The sequence below is a fragment of the Medicago sativa genome, chromosome 5 (genome assembly GCF_051527215.1).
Source record: "Medicago sativa cultivar Bolivia chromosome 5, Bolivia_mono, whole genome shotgun sequence".
Taxonomy (NCBI): Eukaryota; Viridiplantae; Streptophyta; class Magnoliopsida; order Fabales; family Fabaceae; genus Medicago; species Medicago sativa.
Genome location: NC_140753.1, coordinates 31,197,580 through 31,219,872, shown reverse-complemented (window position 1 = coordinate 31,219,872; position 22,293 = coordinate 31,197,580). Strand labels below are relative to the sequence as shown.

At 31.3% G+C, this 22,293-nt stretch overlaps 1 protein-coding gene and 1 non-coding gene across 2 annotated transcripts; both read left to right on the top strand.

Annotated features, from left to right (window-relative positions):
• The first annotated feature begins 10,938 nt into the window (after positions 1 to 10,938).
• On the top strand, positions 10,939 to 19,856 carry LOC146921754 (beta-glucosidase 40-like). Its single transcript, XM_085715046.1, has 14 exons — positions 10,939 to 11,070; positions 11,771 to 11,833; positions 12,645 to 12,711; positions 13,307 to 13,365; positions 13,606 to 13,681; positions 13,964 to 14,035; positions 14,806 to 14,893; positions 15,132 to 15,387; positions 15,948 to 16,063; positions 16,220 to 16,443; positions 16,619 to 16,650; positions 17,202 to 17,304; positions 18,024 to 18,132; positions 19,469 to 19,856. Exons 1-14 carry the CDS (start codon positions 10,939 to 10,941, stop codon positions 19,635 to 19,637), a joined length of 1,566 nt encoding a protein of 521 aa, XP_085571172.1. The 3' UTR covers positions 19,638 to 19,856.
• On the top strand, positions 11,761 to 11,834 carry TRNAN-GUU (transfer RNA asparagine (anticodon GUU)). The gene has a single exon. It is a non-coding gene; the product is annotated as a tRNA-Asn (tRNA).
• Positions 19,857 to 22,293: the final 2,437 nt, after the last annotated feature.

The window sequence follows — 22,293 nt, the reverse complement described above, 5'->3', positions numbered from 1 at the left end:
CTTTATTATTATTATTATTATTCTTTCCTTCATGTATCAATCAACCGTTGATTTGGAAAAGGAGAGAGGTCTGAACCAAAAAGACCGGAGAGGATCCACATCCAACAAAGTTTCGTTAACAAAAGTTTCTTGCAACGACTTAATTCTTTCTTGCAAACGACTTAATTCTTTGCATTGAAAAATACATTGCTTGTGTGTTCAATAGAAAATCAATTACACTTTGTTTGAAATTGATGGAATGAGATGGATTGAAGTGGTATTTACTTATGTTCCCTTGTTTGGATTTCTACAAAATAAATGGAGTGGCATGGAATATGATGGAATGCATTCCATCCCATACCACCATTTTATTATATTTTTCATTCCTCTCAATTTGGAGGGTATGCAATGGAATGGAATCTCTTAATTAGATAATTATTTATGGGGCTGCTAACTTACACCTACCTAAAATCACTAAGGTGCAAGTTAGCAAGCTGCACCCACTTATAATTTACTAGAACACCCTTTTGTTTATATTCTAATTAATTTTAAATAGAAGGGCAATTTTGTAACTAGCTTAAAAAAGTTCCTTAAAAAAAGAAACAAAAAAGACAATGACATGCTTAAGGTACAAAACATGTAATAAAGACAAACTTTTAAGGAAACAATATTTGGAATGATGAAAGTGAGTGTAAATTAGTGAAGGTTGCTAACTTGCACCTTAACAGGGGCGGACCTAGACTAGGCCCACTGTGGCAAGTGCCACACTAGTCCAGGCCCAATTATTATTTTTTTTAAATTTTTTAGCTAAATCTTATATTATATAAATTAAATTTTGTAAATTAATCACATGTGTATGGTGTGGTTTAGTTGTATAGGCGCGTCTCTTTCATCCAAGGTACGTGGGTTCGATAATCAAGTGGTGTAGGTTGCTATCTTGCACCTTAATAATTTTAGGTGAGTGTAGCTTGCTAACTTGCACCTTAGTGTTTTTAGGTGGGTGTAAGTTAGCAGCCCCATTATTTATTTATCCTTTTTTATTTTTGTTGTAAGTTTCGCATATATTCAAGTGATTTTCTTCTATTGTGATCCTGCATCTTCTTCTCCACTCATAAATACATAACACAATAACCTTCTTGTAAAAAAAAAAAAAAAAAAAAACTTCGACGGCCATGTCTATTCCAGCAAATACATTTTTCTTCCCACCTCTATTTTATTCTATTCAAACGAAAACGTTCTAATAAATTAAAATTGCCAAAAGGGATTCTGTTGCGCACGTTTTCTTGCTTCTAACTTTTTGTGATTGAATAAAATTCATTTTATATGCTCGTGTTATTGCTTATTACTTTTTTTATGATGTCCAAGATTTGAACCCCGAATCTTTGCATATATTATGCATTGTTTTTACCAACTGAATTAAGTTTACGGGGACATTGCTTATTACTACCAACAAGGTAAGGTAAAAAGCGAAAGAAAGAATGATTAAAAAATAATCTTTGATAGGCAACATATATCGTGTCACTGAAATCGTTAATAATAGAGTAATTACCTTGCAGCCAACTCACCGGCTTGTGCTTCTACTGAAGGCCAGAACATCAACATATGTGATTTTTTTGTTTTTTGACAAGAAAAAAAATCTCATATCAATTTATGGCAGATTTTAGTTCTTGTCATGAAACAGTATATGTGATTAATAATATAAGTGCATAATATCAACAAATAAATCTCAAGTTAGATTCCTAGTTTTGTATTTTTGTAGTGTTTTTAGTTTTTAGTATAGTGTTTTTTTAAATAAAGGTAAAAATGAAATAAACAAAATATAATCGGTTCCATCCCATTCAGTTCTCAAATAATGAAATGAGAACTTTTGCCTCAATAAAAAAAAAAAGGAATTAGAACTTTAGTCTATTCCATCATAAAATAACCAAACAATAAAATGAAATCTCTATTTCATTCCGCTTCATTCCACTTATTTCATATTCTATTATGCTGCGTTCTGTTTCATCAATCCAAAGAGAGTCTTAAGGATAAATTACTTTCTTTGAAACGTAGTCGTACTCAACTTTTTTAGAATAATTATTTTCTTCGTGTTGTATAACGATATAAAATAAGCTCAAACTGTTGAATGAAATAAAGAAAATGATATTTTTTTTTTTTACAAAAATATGGAGAAAATGATTTATTGAGTAAATTATAGAGTGTGTTTGTCTTAACTTTAAAAAAATAGAATATTGTATTAAAAAAAATCTAGAGAATTCTTTTAGAGATTTTAAAAAAAATTGAAACAATTTTTGTTTGTTTGCTATCCAAAAATTCATTTTAAAAAAATGTTTAATTAGTTCATGTTATACCTCTTTATTTCTAAGAAAAAATTAAGAAATTAATCTTAATAAATTTTCATTTTAAAGTCAATATTTTTTAATAAAATAATTTTCTTAAAAATTCTAAACAAAACACTTTAAAAAGTGATTAGTTACATTTCTTCAACGACCATGAGACCATGAGACTTAGGCCATGACCATGGAAAGTGTTGACGCAAGAAAACTGAAAAGGAGTTGCATTGTTCTTCATGTGCATGCCTGCAGTCTCAGGGTCCTACATGTTTCCAATTTACTCCAAAGCATTTTTGGTGCCTAAACTAAAGTAGAGTAGGCTTAATAGTAATGTTTTATTTTTCATTTCTATCATTTTGTCTCATTAGTTTCACCTATTTTAATGTAGATTTTGTAGATATGGACTTCAATATCTTTCGTATCCACCATTAATTGAAATAAAAAATTAATAATTAAATTAGTACGTAGTTAATATAATTATATAAAATAAGTATAATTCAAATTAATAAAAATTAAGTCTAAAATAATATTAAAATTCATTAGAAAATTATTTTGAAGGAAAGCTTTTTAAATTAAGGGTTATATTTTATACTTTGGTCTTAACAAAAAAAAATATTTATACTTTCATTCACAATCTCTTTCTCTTATATCAAACATTACATTAAATCTACTTTATTTCTCACACATTTACATAATCTTTAGAGCATTCACAATGAAGACTCTCATCTTTGAGGTCTTAAATGGGTCCCACATTGAAACATCACTTTTTAATAATTTTTTAATAATAGTACCTAATAAGTACTCAATCACTCCAATGGAGACCCTCTAACAAAAGGTCTAATTGGGTCCCATCAATATTATTTATTTAATACACTATCTATTTTATACTATTAAAAAAAACCATGAAAATTATTATTTTAATAAAAAGGTGATGTGGACCCATTTAAGAATGAGATCTTAATTTAGACCTTGCATCTTTTAAGACCCTTAATTTTTTTTTTCTACAATGAGAGTACCTATTAGATACCAGGTCTTAAATGTTTAAGACTCTCCTATCGTGGATGCTGTTGTTAGCTGCTTCTCTCTTCATAATTTTTCTTCTAAGCCACATGCAATGGCTCTGGCCCTACTCACATCCCCACACACTCCTTAAATCATTCCCTTCACCCACCCACACACACGCATACTCTTCGTCAAAAAGAAAAGTCACCCATGATGAGTTCCCTCTAATATCAAATCTTGCATTCTCCCTCATCTTTGTAATTTTTTTTAAATCTTCACAAAACACCAAGAAACTCTTATGAACAAAACAAGACGTTGCGAAAAACACCATATTGTGTTGTGGTCGTTGCGTGATATCAATTCCCACAGCATTTAGGACCAAACTATATCATCAAAAGATCCCATGAAGATTTATTTTATAACAAACCACTTCATCTGAAGTTTTTAATTGCCATTACATGGATACACTCTTAAACATAGATAGAATATAATATTCACTTTAATACCCAGTTCATATAATTATAATATTCTCACACACATACATATTCAACACATGCAAATTATTAAGTAGGCTACTGGATTTCAAATTTCAACCTCAACTCCACGTGGGCCTTGCATTGTTGGTACGTTGTTACAGTGCTTGTATGACATCCATCCTATGATGGAAAGGATGGTTGCAATTCCAACGGGGAAAGCAATTTTTAGCGTTAAAATGACGTGGAAATGGACCTCGATGTTTGATGGCTGCGAAGGAGGTGGCGGCAATGGGAGTAACGACGGGGTCGGAGGAGTGTTGTTGGTGACACCATCCGGAAATAGAGGTGAGGGCAGATCACTTCTGATCACGGCCAGGGATGGTGGCGGATCTCTTCTGGCCGCAGAGAAAGAGAGAGTGAATGTCAAGAGCATCAATACCAGCATCTTCATTTCCTTCAAAACACAAAACTGTAATGTCTAAAACAAAAATAATGCACGGACCACACAATTTTGAAACATAGACTGTAAAAACAAATTTTTCTGTTGGATTGGATGAGTTGAAAGTATATACAATTCTTTGACTTTTTTTGGGGTGGTCAATTCAGTTACTTCTAAAATAAAGGCTTAATTGCAGTTTTAGCCCCCTAACTTTTCCAAAGTTGCGATTTTGGCCCCTAAGAAAAAAAACTACAAAACCGCCCCTTAAGTTTTGCAACTGTGGCAGTTTTGGCCCCCAAAGCCAATTTTGACTCGGTTTACGCTGACGTGGCACCCTAAGTGAGGTGCCACGTGTCATTTTTTATTTTTTTTTGCCTTGGGGGGCCAAAACTGCTACAATTGCAAAACTTAGAGGGCGGTTTTGTAGCTTTTTTTCTTAGGGGGCCAAAATCGCAACTTTGAGAAAGTTAGGGGGCAAAAAGTGCAATTAAACCTAAAATATAAGGCTGCAGTTTTATCTTTTCTTTTCCATAGAACGCCCTATCCACTTATTTCCATAGCAGGATTTTTTTTTTATAAACGTTATAAAGAGAGAAAGACAACAAAAATAAAAGAGAAAAATGAGGGTTTTGTCAAGTTTCAAAACTCCTATGAAATACTGCTGATTTAATATACAATGATACCTATCTAAGGAAGCCATGCATGTTTGAGGTAGTACTAGTAAATAAACACACACATGTTTGGCGTCCTAGTACTACAACATTAGTGAAGCCATACAACAAAGGTTAAGAACACAAGTACTAAAGTACAAATTCTAAAAATCTAAAAAGAGTCATGGGGTAGGGTTTTTGTACGGTCACAGTTCAATGACCACATGCAGTCAACAACTTATTCATTGTTTTTTCCCTAAAAAAAAAAAAAACTTACATTGTTTTATCAAGATCAAATGGTTTAGATTTTGATCTTGGAATTTAATTAATATTAATTAAAATCTGCCTAAAAATCTAAATTGTTTTTCTCTTGATATCAGACAGTTATAAAGTGTTATCGTAAGCTTAACTCAGTTAGTAGGGATAATGTATAATATATGTAAAGTCTGGGGTTCAAACCCCGACCACCACAAAAAAAAAAAAAAAAAACAGTTCTAAGATGCAGATAGTGACTACATCTAGTCTGTAACCTTTCCCATGTTAACACACCAATCTTTTTACTCAAGGGCATACAACAAAGGTTATGAACTAAACTCCTAAAGCAGTACAAGTTTTAAAAACAGTTGATCAGTGGGCTATCGTGCCATGGTCAATAAATTAAGGTTAAGTCGAGAAGAATACCAAATGCAGGGAATCCAAGAAACTAGAATTTCCTTGAGTAAAATGCAACAAAGGTCTCAACTTTATGCGTTCTACCTGCAATATAGATTGTATAGATATCATACTCAAAACATGAAGGAAAAAAAAACTGGAGGAGATTTTTCGATATATGATATGAAACATGCTAGGCAAGAAAAAATGATCGAAATATAGATGATGCATTTAGAGGCAACAAATGACATGGGAAGAAAAAAAATTTAAACTTACTTAACACTGGAACTTTACATAAGAAATATCAAACTAACATAAGAATGGAATCTTACTTAAGCTCTAGCAGTGCTAGAAATAAAAATGTTTTCTTAACACCATTTTGGTGGGCCCGTAAATGCAAACTAAGATCTTAAAGTAGGATTGTAATCAAATGCTCATCATTACTTTGTTTCATATTTACATTTCATTCAACTTCTAAGTACCAAATTTTGTTTAGGGTAATACTCCCTCCGGTCTTTATTATAAGAAAAAGTTGACTTTTTAGGTTCATAGAATAATTAATGTATCTTATTGTAAATATAAACTAAATACATTATTTATACAATGAATCAAAAAAGTCAATTGTTTCTTATAATAAGGACCGGAGGGAGTACTTTTTAACACCCTTTTAACTATTCAAACAAATTTTGTTTAACTTTGTATTTCTCTCTCAAAGAAAAAGTTACCCTACACCCAGTGACCTACAACATTGCAAGATTCCCTTTTGAAAAGTAATTCATAGAATGGAACCGTTCTCTACGATACCATCCTAACTGCTTGCAATCCGCATCCGCCTTGGCCAAAATATGTCTCACAGTGCAAATTGTCTTTTCAGCACTAGATCCTATATTAATTAATAAACTATTGTGCAATGAGGATGATGCACAGACAACTAATTAATTAATTAATAACCGTTAGATATGATCAATGGTCACAATCTGATGAAAAGAAGGCAGGCATAATTAGGGGTGTTCGCGGTGCGGTTCGGCTCGGTTATGAAGCAAAAAGTGAACCGATCCAAAAAATAAAATATGTGCGGTTCGGCTCGGTTCGGTTTGTGCTAAAAAATAAATCCGAACCGATCCGATCCAATTTAACGCGGTTTAATTTGGATCGGTTTTCGGTTATCCAAATTGTAAACAAGTGATAGTAATGCTCTTATTAAAAATAATTTTGATAGAAGCTTTTTCCTTTGTTGTACACATATAAAGTATAAGTAAGATTTATTATAATTTCTTTTTTCATAGATTACACACTGTGTACATATAAGTTGCTGCAAACATTCCTTATACATATGCAACAACTTTTTCTTTCATATAATTATATAGCATATAGCAATTTATTAAGCAAATATCATGCAATTATAAAAAAAACTTTTGTAACCTGTAGCAATAAAAACCAATGCCAACTAATAAAGAAACTTTTGATTAGCGTTTGGAGTGTTGGCGGATTAAGAAATGGACTATCTAATTCTTAAACATGTGTGAATTAATTAAACAGCAAAATTCATTGGTGATTGGTGAGTTATTGAAGAGTTTAAGTTAACAAATGGTAATGGACCGGTCTAGAGTAGTAGAAGAGTCTAGTAAAATTAAAATAAGTGCGGTTCGGTTCGGTTCGGTCCGGTTCTTAAGTTATAAACCGAAAACCGAACCGAATCAGTCGGTTTTTAATCTATATGGCCCAAACACATCCGAAAAAAATCGGTTTTTTGCGGTTTTCGGTTTTTTTGGATCGGTTGGCGGTTTTTTTTTGGATCGGTTCGGTTCTGAACACCCCTAGGCATAATGAATCTTTTTAGACATGATTTCTTGTAAAACCCAATTTTCCCCCACTCATCCATCTTTGTAGGATTGGGTTTTGCTTCAGTAGCCACCACCCGCAGCCGCATAACTGACCCCAAACCACCCTCGTCATCATAGTCGTTCCTAGAGTTTTACAGGCCTTAGGAATAATATGAGAAAATGACCCTTTACATAATACTCATTTCGTCCCTATATCTAAGCACCTTTTGCATTTTTCACATTTCTTAAGAAAAGTTGTTAGTGCAATTAATATGTCTATTTTGTGTGTTAATATTACCAAATTGTCCTTTGTTTGTGTGTGTATTAAATTTGACTTTTCATATTTCAAGACAAGTCGGTAATATTAATTAGGGGTATGTTTAGAAAAATAATACTCCCTCCGTTTCAAAATGAGTGTCGCTTTAGCCAAAAAAATTTGTTTCAAAATGAATGTCACTTTCAGTTTCCAATGCAATAATAACTTTTTCTTTTCAATTGTACCCTCCAATTAATACTCTGCACACTACTTCCAAAGTATTACTTCTAAAACTAACCAATAGTTAATAAGGATAATTTGGTAAAATAACCATTCTCTTTCTTTTAATCATTGCATTTCTTAATATGTGTGTAAACACTTAAAACGACACTCATTTTGAAACAGAGGGAGTAATAAATGCATCTAGTAATTTGAAAAGAGATTTACATTTAGGGACAAAAATAAAGTCAAATGGATGCTTAGATATAGGGACGGATGGAGTAGTACATCATAATTTTTTTAGCTTATTGTTGTGATTTTATCAGGTCTTCTTTTCGTTTTTTCTCGTTTTTAATACAAAAAAGAACAAAAAACAAAAAAAGATAAGTGGGTCACATGATCCTAAATGCGTCACACATCAGGTTCATGATCATGAATGCGTCTTGCATGATTTAGCGTTATCAAATTCACTTTTACAATCCTTTTAACCGGTTCAAGAAAGTTGACATTACTATAATGATATAATTTAATTTTTTTGGATCATTTTAAAACAACGTTGAGATTAATTTCTTTAGTACGCCTCTTTTCAATTAAAATATAATTTGTTTTGTTATAAAATTATCCCAATTTCTTGCATAATAAATATGATCAATATATTTAATATTACTGAGGTACATTATTATAAACAAAGGGCCCAAAATAATAGCACAAATTTAATCGATAAATTATTTTTTTGGCACAATATTATGAAAAACAAAAAAAAATTGTAGGGAATAGAAATCTTTGTATATTCAGGTGTATATATAGAAAATTGAGACAAAAGGGCCAAAAAAAAATATTAACAAACTTCAGCCCAGCTTTTCATCATGTCAATGTTTGGGCCTTTCAGTGAAATTTGCTATACACACCCCTCGAAAACCAAACATTTCTATATACACCCCCCACCGTAAAAAAAAGTAGGCCCCCTACCGGCATGGGTCCTAAGGGCTGGGGATATTGCATAATATATGCAAGGGCCGGGGTTGGAACCCCAGACACCCCACTTATTCTCCTTGAAAATGAAAATTTCTAGCCACTAGGCTACTTGACAAGAAAAAATATATTTTGAATATCTATATAAACACATAATATGTATAAGATTTGTACTTTTTTTTTCAAAGAATTTGTATATTTATATATTCACTTATATATTATAAATAATAAATATTACAACACATGCATTATTTAATCGGATGGAGTATTTATTAGTCTTTGTTTATTTATCCTATTTTTTTTTAAAGGAAAAGAGCATGCTTATAGCATTTCATTAATAATAACAGAGTTTATACAACGAGGTACACAATAATAAATATTGGGACTAGCTGATAATGTGGCAACCCCAGCAAGGGTGTGAGCTACCTCATTAGCTTGTCTCCTGTTAAACTCGACCTTAGAGTTTGAGAAGTTTGTGTTAAAGAGACTCGGGCATACTGAAATCACTTGGTCAAATTCTGTAACATCAATCCAACAATGGTTAAAGGCATCTGTTGTAATCTTTGAATCCAAGACGAAATCGACGTTGTCAAATTGCATGTCACTTAGCCATTGTAAGGCATGGAATAAGCCTAGAGCTTCTCCTACAACAACAAAACACATAGGAGAGATAGATACAGTTTTAGCCAGCACAAATGTTCCTTCGTCATCACGGACACATATGCCAATACCTATTCTGTTTAACTGATCCGAAAACGAAGCATCAACATTACATTTCAGACGGCCTCGTTGTGGCCGCTGCCACCTGACCGAAGCCATATCACTCGTTGTAGCAGAAGAATTTCGAGTTGTACCTGAACCACTTTGTCTTACTGGTATTGTTGTCGTCATTTGATCATTACGAACTGAATTTGTTGAAGTGTTGTTACGACTAGCTACTGGAATAGTGGCGTTAGCTGCATGCCAATCCTCCATAATGTGACAAGCGCGATCGACTACATTAGCACAAGTTTCTGTGACATCTTGTCAAAGCTTGATATTTCTATGCTTCCAAAGGCTCCATAGGACAGCTGCAAATCGTTGACTAAATTCTTGTGAAAATTGATGTAGCAATTCGAAGATGGCATCAGCTGCTGAATTCTTTTCAAGAAACACCTTATGAACCGTATTCCAAAGACCGATTGTGCGCCAAACCTGCACAGTAAAAGGACATTCGAAACAAATATGAGCAAGATCCTCATGTGGGCCATCACAACTCACACAACTTGTGGGACATTGCACTCCTTTATCTTGAAGTCGAACTTTGGTAGGTAAGCACCCACAACACATTCGCCAAAGTAAATTCTTTATTTTGGGCGGCACTTTTAGTCTCCAAATACCTGACCAATATCCCGGCCTCCGAAGGTGAGAAACATCCACCAATTCTTCCATACACAATCTGTAAGCACTCTTGATGGAATATAAACCATTCTTTTCAGCTTTCCATATTAACCTGTCATCCACCACCTGATCAAGTAACGGTGTTCGAAGAATAGAGTCGGCTATATCAGAACTAAAAACTTGCTGAATTACCTCCTGGTTCCAGCCTTTCGACGAGGTATTCATTAGACTACTCACAGAAAAATTTCTCACAAAGTTTGCCCCGACAATATGACTGTCTATACGATCCCCATTCAACAACCATGGTTCATCAAGTATAGATATACTGTGACCAGTACCAACACACCAACGCGCCCCACCGCGTACTATGAAGCGTGCCTTCAAAATACTTCTCCATACATAGCTAGGATTGTGACCCAAATTTTCTTTATTTTTGTTTATTTATCCTATTATTTGTTGTTAATTTTGATGAACTGGACAAACTAGCATATCTTGAGGTATAATATAATGTTCATATTATAGATGCATTTTCATCGGTTTATTGCATTTCACTGATACAAACAATGGAATTTCTTGGTAATATTGACTAAGGTTATCACGACCAAGAAGCCATTTAATTTTTTAATACAGAAAAGACGATAACTTATTTTGTCAAAGGGAATATGGTTCGGCCAAACAGAACCAAATTTTTTTACTATATAGTTATCCAAAGAAATAGTAAAAGAGTATAGTTTTTTTTGCCCTATCTTGGAGAAACCATGGCATCTAGAAGATATACTCTTACCATAACATTGCTTGTGATTATTAAGATTCAAATGTGCCTATGCCAAATTAACAGACATAGCTTTCCAAAGGGTTTTGTTTTTGGAACTGCTTCTTCAGCTTTTCAGGTTGGTACATTTTCTTCAATATTCACATAGTTTCTCTCTATAATCTCAATTTTCCTAACTTAATTTTTATTATGTTTTTTATTTTCTTTTAAAAATACAAGCGTTTATCGATTGAACTCTGGTAGTTTCAGAGCATGTTTAGTGGAGTTCAGTTTAATTTTCATATAAGATTTTCTTGCTAAAATTTATATCATAAATTGCAATTTATGGTAAAAAAAAATTCTTTTTTGTTTCTACACCATAAATTATACTTTATAGTTGTCTATAAGACCTAATTCAACTTATAATATCGATATGATATTACTCCTAATTCAACTTATAATATCGATATGATACTAACATGAACACCTTTATCCAACAAGTTCATACCTATAATCTTGCATTTGTGTGTAAATTTTAGATGGTATTTACCACTTTTGTTTATCGACTAATTTTGGCTTCTTCAAAAAAAAAAAAAAAACTTCGGTTTATTGACTATAAAAGAAATTACACTACAGTTTAATTAGAAGTTGGGATGTGAAAAAAGAAGGAGAAATATATAATTATATTTTGTGCGATAGTACGAATTTGAGAGTATCATTAGTGTTAAGTATGACATTATGGATTCCTTCAAAAAAAAAGTATGACATTATGGATATACCTATCAGAAATTAATTCAAAATTATATTAACCAAATCACTAACAAAAGAAGCTGGAATAGCTCAGTCGGTTAGAGCGTGTGGCTGTTAACCACAAGGTCGGAGGTTCAACCCCTCCTTCTAGCGTTTTCGATTTTTATTTTATTTTATTGGCTAAAGTGCAACTTTGGCCCCTTATCTTTCAAAAAGTTGCGCTTTTGGCCCTCTAACTTTGGAAACTACAATTTTGGCCCCCAAACTTTGAAAACTGCTGAGAAGGCGACACGTGTCCAAAAAAAGGGGCCATTTTGAAAAGATAAGGGGTCATAATCGCAACATTTTGAAAAGATAAGGGGTCAAAAGACATATTTCCCTTATGTTAGGGGGTTAAAAGAGCATATTTCCCTAAACATGGGGGGCCAAAATTGTAGTTTTCAAAGTTAGGGGACCAAAATCGCAACTTTTTGAAAGATCGGGGGCCAAAGTTGCACTTTAGCCTATTTTATTTCACAAAAAAAAAAAAATTCACAAAAAAAAAAAAAAAAAGCTTCTATAACTATTCACACCCCATCACTGAGAACATATTTTGGATTCTATAGCTACAATTATTGGTGTTTGCTTCCAGAAAACTCTAAATATATCTATTCTTTTACTGTCAAAATATAAAACGTAATAATTTTTTACATGGGTGAAATAAATAAGAATGTTAATTTGATTTTAGCGTTTTCGATTTTTATTTTATTTTATTTCACAAAAAAAAAAAAATTCACAAAAAAAAAGAAGCTTCTATAACTATTCACACCCCATCACTGAGAACATATTTTGGATTCTATAGCTACAATTATTGGTGTTTGCTTCCATAAAACTCTAAATATATCTATTCTTTTACTGTCAAAATATAAAACGTAATAATTTTTTACATGGGTGAAATAAATAAGAATGTTAATTTGATTGTAGTACGAAGGTGCAGTAAAAGAAGATGGAAGGGGGCCATCTATATGGGATACTTTTTCACATACTCCTGGTAAGTTACCTTATCTTAGAGAAATTGGTGATGCAATATTGAAATCATTTTGTATAACTTGATCCATTTCATTTTTTTGAAGGAAGGAAAATTGATCCATTTTCTTATAAATCTGCAAACAAAAAGGAACAACCATGGTTATAAAATTTCCAAATATATTATTATTTTTAGTTCTTTTGATTTTTGTTTTGTTTTTTGTCATAGAAAAAATACATTTTGCTTTGATCTTTTTATTTGAGTTGTCTCAACAAAATTTGTTAGCGTTTCCTTAGAAAAAAAAAAAAATAATCCCATCAATCAAACCATTTTTATAGTCACACATATAGTTGTGATTTACTCCCGCTGTAACACTTTTAGGTTTAATGAGATCTCATGAATAAGTCACATCGTAAAAAATTTATACGTGTGACTTTAAAATTAATTATTATTAAAGTCAAATATTTTTTTTGCAATCTGACGATCATGATTGATTGACAGTGTCGAAAATCTTCATCCTGAGCATCCTTCAAACTTTTTTTTTTTTTTTTTGAGAAAAACACATCATTTATGCTCCTATATAGATTATGATTGAAATATCTCTTGCATTTTATGGCAGGCAAAATACATGGTAACAACAATTCTGATGTTGCAGTGGATCAGTATCATCGATATGAAGTAATTATATAAGTTTAGTTGATAGCTAAATAACCATGCAGTTCTTCTTTGTGCAAATTAGCTAATCAATTAAAATTTCCTAGATTTAACCTCAATCACTTTTTCTAAGTGTAGCTAACTAGACAATTAGTATATATAGCTATTTTTATAGTGATAAATGGTCATGAAAAGAAATTCATATAAATACTTTTTAACCAATTTCTGGAAGGTATTTTTAATTGTGATTATTTTTGCAAGTAGGGAGACATACAACTTATGAAGGACATGGGAATGGATGCTTATAGGTTTTCAATTTCTTGGACTCGTATTTTTCCCAGTAAGATTTCTTTCCAACCATTTACATTTCTGAATTATAATGAAGAAACCACTATTGAAAAAGTTAAAATTAGCGACAAAAATTAGTTACGAGAAAAATAAAATCTCTCTCTAATTCATTCCTCGCAAAATTTAGTGTCAGATTTAGAGTGCAATTTTACGTTTTCCCTCTCTAAATTTTCCTGTCGGTAATTTAATTTTTTTTTTCTTTCTAATGAACGTTGTCTTGTAAATTAGATCAAGAAACATTGTGACCAATTGACCATGGATTATAATTTGTCAGATGGGTCTGGCGTAGTCAACCAAGCAGGAATTGATCACTACAATAAACTCATTGATGCTTTACTGGCCAAAGGTATTAATCAAAATCATGCTTCCTAGATACAAATTTATTTATGTATGTGTTAGACCTACATACTTTATATCCTAAACCTCAAGTAGTTATGCAAAAGTTCTTTGCATAATCTAAATTGTATTATCCTTAACCTCAAGTTTTTAGGTTAGAGTTTGATAGGATAGTTAGAATAAGGAGTAGTAATGTAGTGACTCATCTAGTTCTAGAAGCAAGTATGATTCACCTTAATCTAGAAGGATCTAATATGTATTTTGTTAGAGAGTATTATTGAGTACATTAGGATGCACTTGTTTTATTGTGGGTATGTATTTGCCTATATAAGCATTGTATGTCCTTATAATAGAATCAATGAAAAATATAATGAATTTCCTTTCTTTTATCTCTAGTTTCTCTTTCTAATTTCTGGAGTGTAATCCCTACTCAAATTGGGTTGTATCAGAGTTCTTTGTATAATCTATATTGTATTGGACAATTTGTACATGACATATAAATTTAGAATCCAAAAACCCTCCCCACTTCCTTAAAACAATGGAATCACAATTGAGAAAGAAATTCAAACTTGATTGAAATAAGTAAGATTTTTGCATAAGTTAGACATAAATCAATTTTTAAGTTGAAGGGTATTATTCTTTATAAAAAAAATGGTGTCTTATATATTTTCAATGTGAGACTCACATTTTTCCTAATAGCTTATAATACTTAGATTTATTTCATGATTTAGATACATACATGCGTCTGAAATTTTGAATTCAAATCCCAAATATTTGTAGGAATTGAACCATATGTGACTCTCTACCACTGGGACCTACCTCAAGCATTGGAAGACAAATACACAGGATGGCTTAGCCCTTTGATCATGTATGAAATCTTATCTTGTCAATATTTTTTAACTTCTTAACTACCAATAGTTTCACAACATTATTTGTGTCGTACAATGGTATGAGTTGAGACGCTGAAGTAGTACTAAGAACGAGAACCAGAGTTTGATCCCTGCTGCTAACAAATTTTCCTCTCCTTCTCGCTCGTTAATCAATTAACCACTAACATTTACCTATAAAAAAATACGTCATTAATCTTTAGTATTTGTTTGAAACAGAAAAGATTTTGCAACATATGCTGAGACATGCTTTCAGAAATTTGGAGACAGGGTGAAACATTGGATCACATTCAATGAACCACATACATTTGCTATGATGGGGTATGATTTTGGACAGCATGCACCTGGAAGATGTTCAATTCTCCTTCATCATTTGTGTAGGAGTGGAAACTCTGCTACTGAACCTTATATTGTTGCTCATAATGTCCTTCTCTCTCATTCAGTGGTAGCAGATGTTTATAGGAAAAAATATCAGGTAAAGTAATAAAAAAAATTCACACAAAAAATTAACAAATACTTTGGTTCATTTATTAAAATTTCAATATGAAGAGTCAGATATATGAATTAGCCTAATTCAATTAGGTGGAGTGTTTTATTTTAATTTTTGCTGAGGAAATTAGGCAGATATAGAGAAACTTCAAAAATTTAAATTTGCAAATTTTTCCATCAATTTTCTTTTTCTTTTAGATTTATGAAATGTTAAAGGGTATTGGTATTTTATTTTCAATTTTTATGTTAATGCACACAAATTGGAGTTGAGGTTACTTTTTGAGTAATTCAATTAGCTTCTTAATATTTCATTCTAAAATTATAATTACATTTAGGTCATTTATATTTTTAATTTAATTGCTTTATTGTTTTTGTTCTTTTTCATTATATTCTTCACAAAATTAAGAAAACATGAAAATTATTAAATAAAATATAAACATTTTACATTTTTGTTCTCTTCATAATTTTTTTTAATATTTAATGTGCTGTTTTCATCTTACATGTATATTTTATAGAACCAATGTGCCTAAGTAAGTTCTTCCACAGAAAATACAAGGTGGATCTGTGGGTATATCTTTGGATGTAATTTGGTTTGAGTCAGCAACAAATTCTAAAGAAGATACTGAAGCAACTCAGAGAGCCTTAGATTTTACCCTTGGCTGGTAATATATCTTGCAAAAAAACTTACATAATTAAGCATATTTAAAAAGAAAAAAGAAAAGTATTTTTGTGTATATAATGTTGCTATTGTCGACACTTAAATAAGCTATAATTAACTATATTGATGAACTAATTAAAGTTGTTATCTTCCTTCACAGGTTTCTTGACCCATTGATTTTTGGAGATTATCCAAAATCAATGAAAAGTAGAGTAGGAACAAGGCTTCCAAAGTTTTCTAAATATGAAGCTAGTCTTGTTAAAGGTTCATTAGATTTTGTTGGCATCAACCATTATACTACATTTTATGCAATGCACAATGCTACTGATTCACTTCGGGAAGCAGTTCATGACTACATTTCAGACTCTGGTGCTTTGACTGTTCGTAAGTCAAAATAATTTTGACCTTAAATTACATATTCGCAAAAATTATAAAAAGTTTATATTTAAAATTTTATCTTTATATATTAGTAGAAAAATATGGTATGCTTTCGATCATTACAGCTTTTGTTAATCATTACCCCAAATTGATATTTTTTTTGGTTTCTGACTCCTTCCAGCTTTCAATGGTACTGAGATTATTGGAGATAAGGCAAGTCTGTTCCAATGATGAATTGCTTGTTTTTTTTAACTTGAGATATAGTGCTTAATTTGTCTTGGGTAATATATTGTTTTAATCTTGAATGTGTAATGAGTAACCATAATAGTTTTTCAATGGAACGAAATTTTAAAATAGTTTTTGATTATGCATTATGTTAGTCAAAATAATCTTTTATGTTAAAATATTTCGTTAATATCGTCATATCAACCTTTCAATATACTTACTTATTATCATATCAATCATATAACTACTTACTTACTGTCAAATCCATCTCTATATGAAAAAGTTATTGTCAACATTGAGAAACTATTTTAACGTTATGGACGATTTTTGACTAACTAAAGCACAGTCAGTGACTGTTTTAGAATTTTAATACATTAAGGGACTATTATGACCGACTATTCATTATACATTCGAAGACCAAAATAACTATTTGTCCATTTGTTTTGTGCTCATAAGTTTTTGGTACATTTGTTTTGTGCTCATATAAGTACATTATATTATATCAGCTATGACAATAAAATTCAAATTTTGATTTGCAGGCAAATTCTTTCTGGTTGTATATTGTACCACAAGGGATGAGAAGCCTAATGAATTACATCAAACATAAGTATGAGAATCCTCTAGTAATTATAACTGAAAATGGTAATTTTGAAACTGTACAAATTTTAGTTTTATTTGCCTCTTGTTAAAACTTATTTTAAATGTTGGCATTCTAGATAAAATAAATGCATTTAAAAATATACAGTTAAATTTCACCTTCGCAGAGTTGAGTCAAAATTCTCTCCATTTATTAATCTTCCAATTTCTTCCATTTGTAGAGATAAAGACACAAAAAAATTTAAAAATAATTAATAGTAGTGGGACCCGCTTAATTATAGGATCCACTACATACTATTTTGTATTTATCTCTCATCAAATAGTATTATCCATTTATTGTTAACAAATAGAGATGATCTTTTTTGACTAAAGCAACAAATGGAGATGATCTTAACTCGGTAGAGTTATAGGGTTATTCAGTTAAATCCTAAAAAATAGGATTATTTTTTTCTCCTTGTCAACACATGTAGTGTATTTATTTTCTATAGAGTTCACCAAAATTTGACAATGAAATCTTCATTACTATAGGTTTGGTACAAAAGCCTAACTAATGTAATTAACATTGAAAATGTGTGTTTTACATCAGTTATGCACCGAAAACTATACTAATGGAGAGAATGTCTAATTTAGAATTGGAATGGAAGACATTATTTTTCTTCTCTTTTTAGTTAACCATCACTTTCATTTGTACAATACATTATTGAACATTGAATAAATTTGTCGGCTATCTCTCATATACCTTCTCTCTTTCCCACTTGTCATAGGAATGGATGATCCAAATGATCCTTCTATCTCAATCAAGGATGCTTTAAATGATGAGAAGAGGATTAAATACCACAACGACTATTTGAGCAACTTACTAGCTTCTATCAAGTATGTATTGATACCTAATTTTATAATACACAAGTGAGACAAATCTTACATCATACGTAAATTAAAAATTTACATTTGATCAATAAATCCTAACACTGAATTAAATGAGATGTGGGATGATTTATTGATTCAATGGTAAAAAAACATTTATTTGTTAAAACATCAACCAGTAACAATAGATTAACAAGATATGAAAATAAATGGCAATGAACATACGATATTTGTTAACTTAGTCGGCCAATGGTGCCTACATCTGTGACTATAGAGCAGCTATAATTCCATTTGTATTATTGTGATGGATTAGGGTTTCAGTGTTACAAACAATATATATAATACTATTGTTATGATTTAGTTTACAAAATTACCCCTAAACCGTACCACGGTGGATGACCGCCCCTTGCCTTCTTTAATGTCTTGTATATATAAGTCATACTTTAACAGTTGTACATGGTGCAAGACCATTTTGATTATGCATAATATGTTAGACAAAGTTTGTATTTATATATTGCATACTATTTTTAAAAAGCAAAAAGAAAGAAGTACAAGGACAATCAAACCTAACTACAAATTGCTATTTAGGAAATTGTGTAGAATTACTCTCTACAAATACACACACTCTAATTGAGCAACACACCAAAATGTACTAATTTAGAAGCTACCAGATTAGTCTAAACTTCCGAATGTCAAACAAGAATGAGCTACGTACTCACAATTTGGAGCAAAAATAGCCAAACAAACAAAACAACATAAGAAAGTTTCTGGGAGCATAGGACTACCCCGATCAAATACCAAACCAATGCCAAGAAGTCACACGTACCAAACAAACGTAATTTAGTTTCTGGGTGAACAAAACAAATAGAGTATCCTAGATATCCTTCAAGAGTCTCCTCATATAAAGATCACATCCAATTTGGCAATCTATTGATGATATATATATACTTAATATTTATTATGTACTAAATTATAAGTCGTTTTAACAATTTTATAAAATTAAGAAATAATTAATTTTGTATGTAACAAAGAAATTATGAGTTATTTTATAAAATTATCATTCATTAATGGTATGAGAAAATAAATCAAAAAATTATTTTGACAGGAGGAAGTAATAAATACTAAAGGATATAATAAAAAAAGTAATAAAACGATTTATAATTTGCGATAATTTTTTTTTTCTCAAAGCAGCGTATAATTTGGGATGGAATGAGTAATTGTATATACTTCATTCCTCTTATGACCTCTTTCTTTACATATAAGTTAATGTCCATTTGGTGACCTTGAGTTAACCTCTAATTAGTTTAACTAATGGATTTTTTATCTTGTTGATTGCAATTTGCAGGGAAGATGGATGCAATGTAAAAGGCTATTTTGTGTGGTCACTGCTGGATAACTGGGAGTGGCAAGCCGGATATTCTTCTAGATTTGGTCTGTATTTCATTGATTACAATGACAATCTAAGGAGGTACCCAAAAAAGTCTGTTGAATGGTTCAAGAAGTTCTTGAACTAAACTCAGCAACAGAGATGACTTATAAGTACTAATAGAAATGAGACATTACCTTTTATTTCCGAAATAAATAATAAATTCTATGTAATTGTTGTATAAAAGGGCCAGGGGAATTGGAAAATATTGTCTTCTTTTATGTTGACTGGTATGAAAAGAATTTTTCTTTGATCACTTTGCATCGGATTAATTAGTGGGCGTGGCTTGAATCAAGAAGCTACACTTGTGGGATATTCTATGGATGGACCTCACATTATGATACATTAATTTATTTTATTTTTTGAAAAAGCTAAAATTGAATATATTAAAAAACGTAATAAGCCCTTCGAACATAAGATGTATCAGAAGTAGACTTAAAAAGAGTTTACATAGTTACAAATACAATTAAAGAAGCTAAGATCTTGTGTACTGACATTAAAGAGGGTGAAGCCATAAATAGTGATAGTCGTAATCAAAAGTCGCATATTACGCTTTCAACCATCAGAAAGACTGTAGCTTTATTTTGTCACATAAGGCTGAAAATTTTCCTCCATGTGCTGAAAAAATCGCATGTTCCTTTCCTTGCAAATAACCCAAACAGAAGATAGCCAAATAATATTCAATACCAAGCAAACTTTCTTTGAGAAACCACCTAGGTAGAGGAAGTGCATAAATTGATCCAATAATATATCTGGTGTGGCTGTAACAAATTCGAGCCAATCATAAATCAAATACTAAATTCTACCAAAAAAACTCACATTTGATAAACAAGTGTTTTGCATCTTCATTGGAACTACAACCTCCCATACATTGTTGATCTTCATTCCGAATCACTCCCTTTTTGAACAAATTGTCTTTGGTAGGAATACGATTAAGGAAAAGGCACCATGCAAATATATTAACTTTGAGAGGAGCCACATTAAGCCAAAGCATATTAGAGTTTGCGACATAATTGTCGGTATTTGAAGGTGAGAAAAACACAAGAAGGGGATGGAATTGTGTTGGTTTTTTCTGAAAAATATTTTTTAAGAGTTTTAACAAAAACAGAACAAGAGATAATCAGAGAGTAAGGGAAGAGAGACAACACAAGCAAACTATCTTGGTTCACCCCACAATTCGAGGTTAGGCCAGTCCCCTTGGACTTCCAAGAGATTTTTCACTATAATCACACGATATTACAATTGCTCCAACACACAAGTCAGATACTCCCTCACCTCACAAAAGAGGACTTATACAATCAGAGTTTTACAAAAGAATTTATATGTGTTTACACTTTAGAACTCAAGGAGTGGTAAACTAACTTTAAGCTTAGGAAGCTTTTGACAGTTAAGAAATTCTAAGATACTAAGTTTGTAAGAATATCCTAAGTGTTTGTAAAATATTTGTAATCACTTAATTTCTTCAAACTGCTCAGGTCCTTATGTGAATTCTTCAAATTTAATCTATGTTGTTATAATATTTTTAAAATAAAAAATATAGTAATCATATGCATTAATTTATCATTCTCTAAAAAACTACTTTTTTAAAATTTTTGAAAAATTTCTCAATTTTCCCTCGTATTTTCCACCCCAAAGTCTTCCCTTCCCCTCCCTCCAAACTCCCAAACAAAGCCTATGTAACAACACTTGTTGTGAACTCATATACAAATATCTTTGTTTTCTCCTTCCCTTTTCTCTTATATTTTAATTAGTTCTTTGTGGCTTATCTTCAATAATCTCTTATAAAACACTTTATCAACATTGAAGGAAAACCCTTCGACAAATCCCTAAATCATATTCATGTACAACCTAATTTGAAGCACTCACACTCCTCATTTCTTGTATCTTCTAGCTAGTACTTCAAATTAGGCCGTACATGAATAAGGTTTAGGAATTTCATATGAAGTTAAGAGCAGAGACAAGGAAGGTACAAAACCAGCTACTCCCCGTGCTTGACCCCAGTTGTCATTAAAAAAGGGTTACCGGTTGGAGAATTTTTTTTTTCTTCCAACTTTCAAGTTCAAACGTAAGGTATTGAATGCATTGATGGTCAATTTTGATACGGAGTTACAATCACATAAACTAAGTTCAAACCAATTAAATTTCTTTGATTTAGTTTATCAGGTTGAGTACGACTTGTAAAGAGATTTAATCATGAGGAGTTGCTTAAGAATGTGAATACCCACGGGTTTTGACAAATAAATTATTAGACTCTTGCCTTTTACTTCTCTTGGAAACTTTCTCTTTCTCACAAGTCATGTTATGTAGAAAAACCAAAAATGGTCAAAAAATGGTAAAAGTTCGATGGTATTCCAAGAAAAGAGAACTATGGGTTAAGCTTGCCAAGTGATACATCACCAACCTCACATGAAAGAATTGTTAGCATTACGTTAATCTAGCCAGCAATTTCGGAAGATATGAATAAAATATTTGAATTTGATGTTGACGTTGGAAACCACATTTATTTTTCCTACCAATGTATTTGGACCGCAAGCAAATTGAGTAACTTATTAGTTTTTTTCAAAAATAAAAAAACAATAATTAATTTTTTTTAGGGAAAACAATAATTATTACCTTTGTCAAAAAATATATTATTCTTTTATTATTTTATTTAGTCATTAAATAAATATATTTTTTGACAAAAATAAACGATATTCATTTATTCAAATTGATAGAGTACGTCTATACAATACAAATGCAAACAA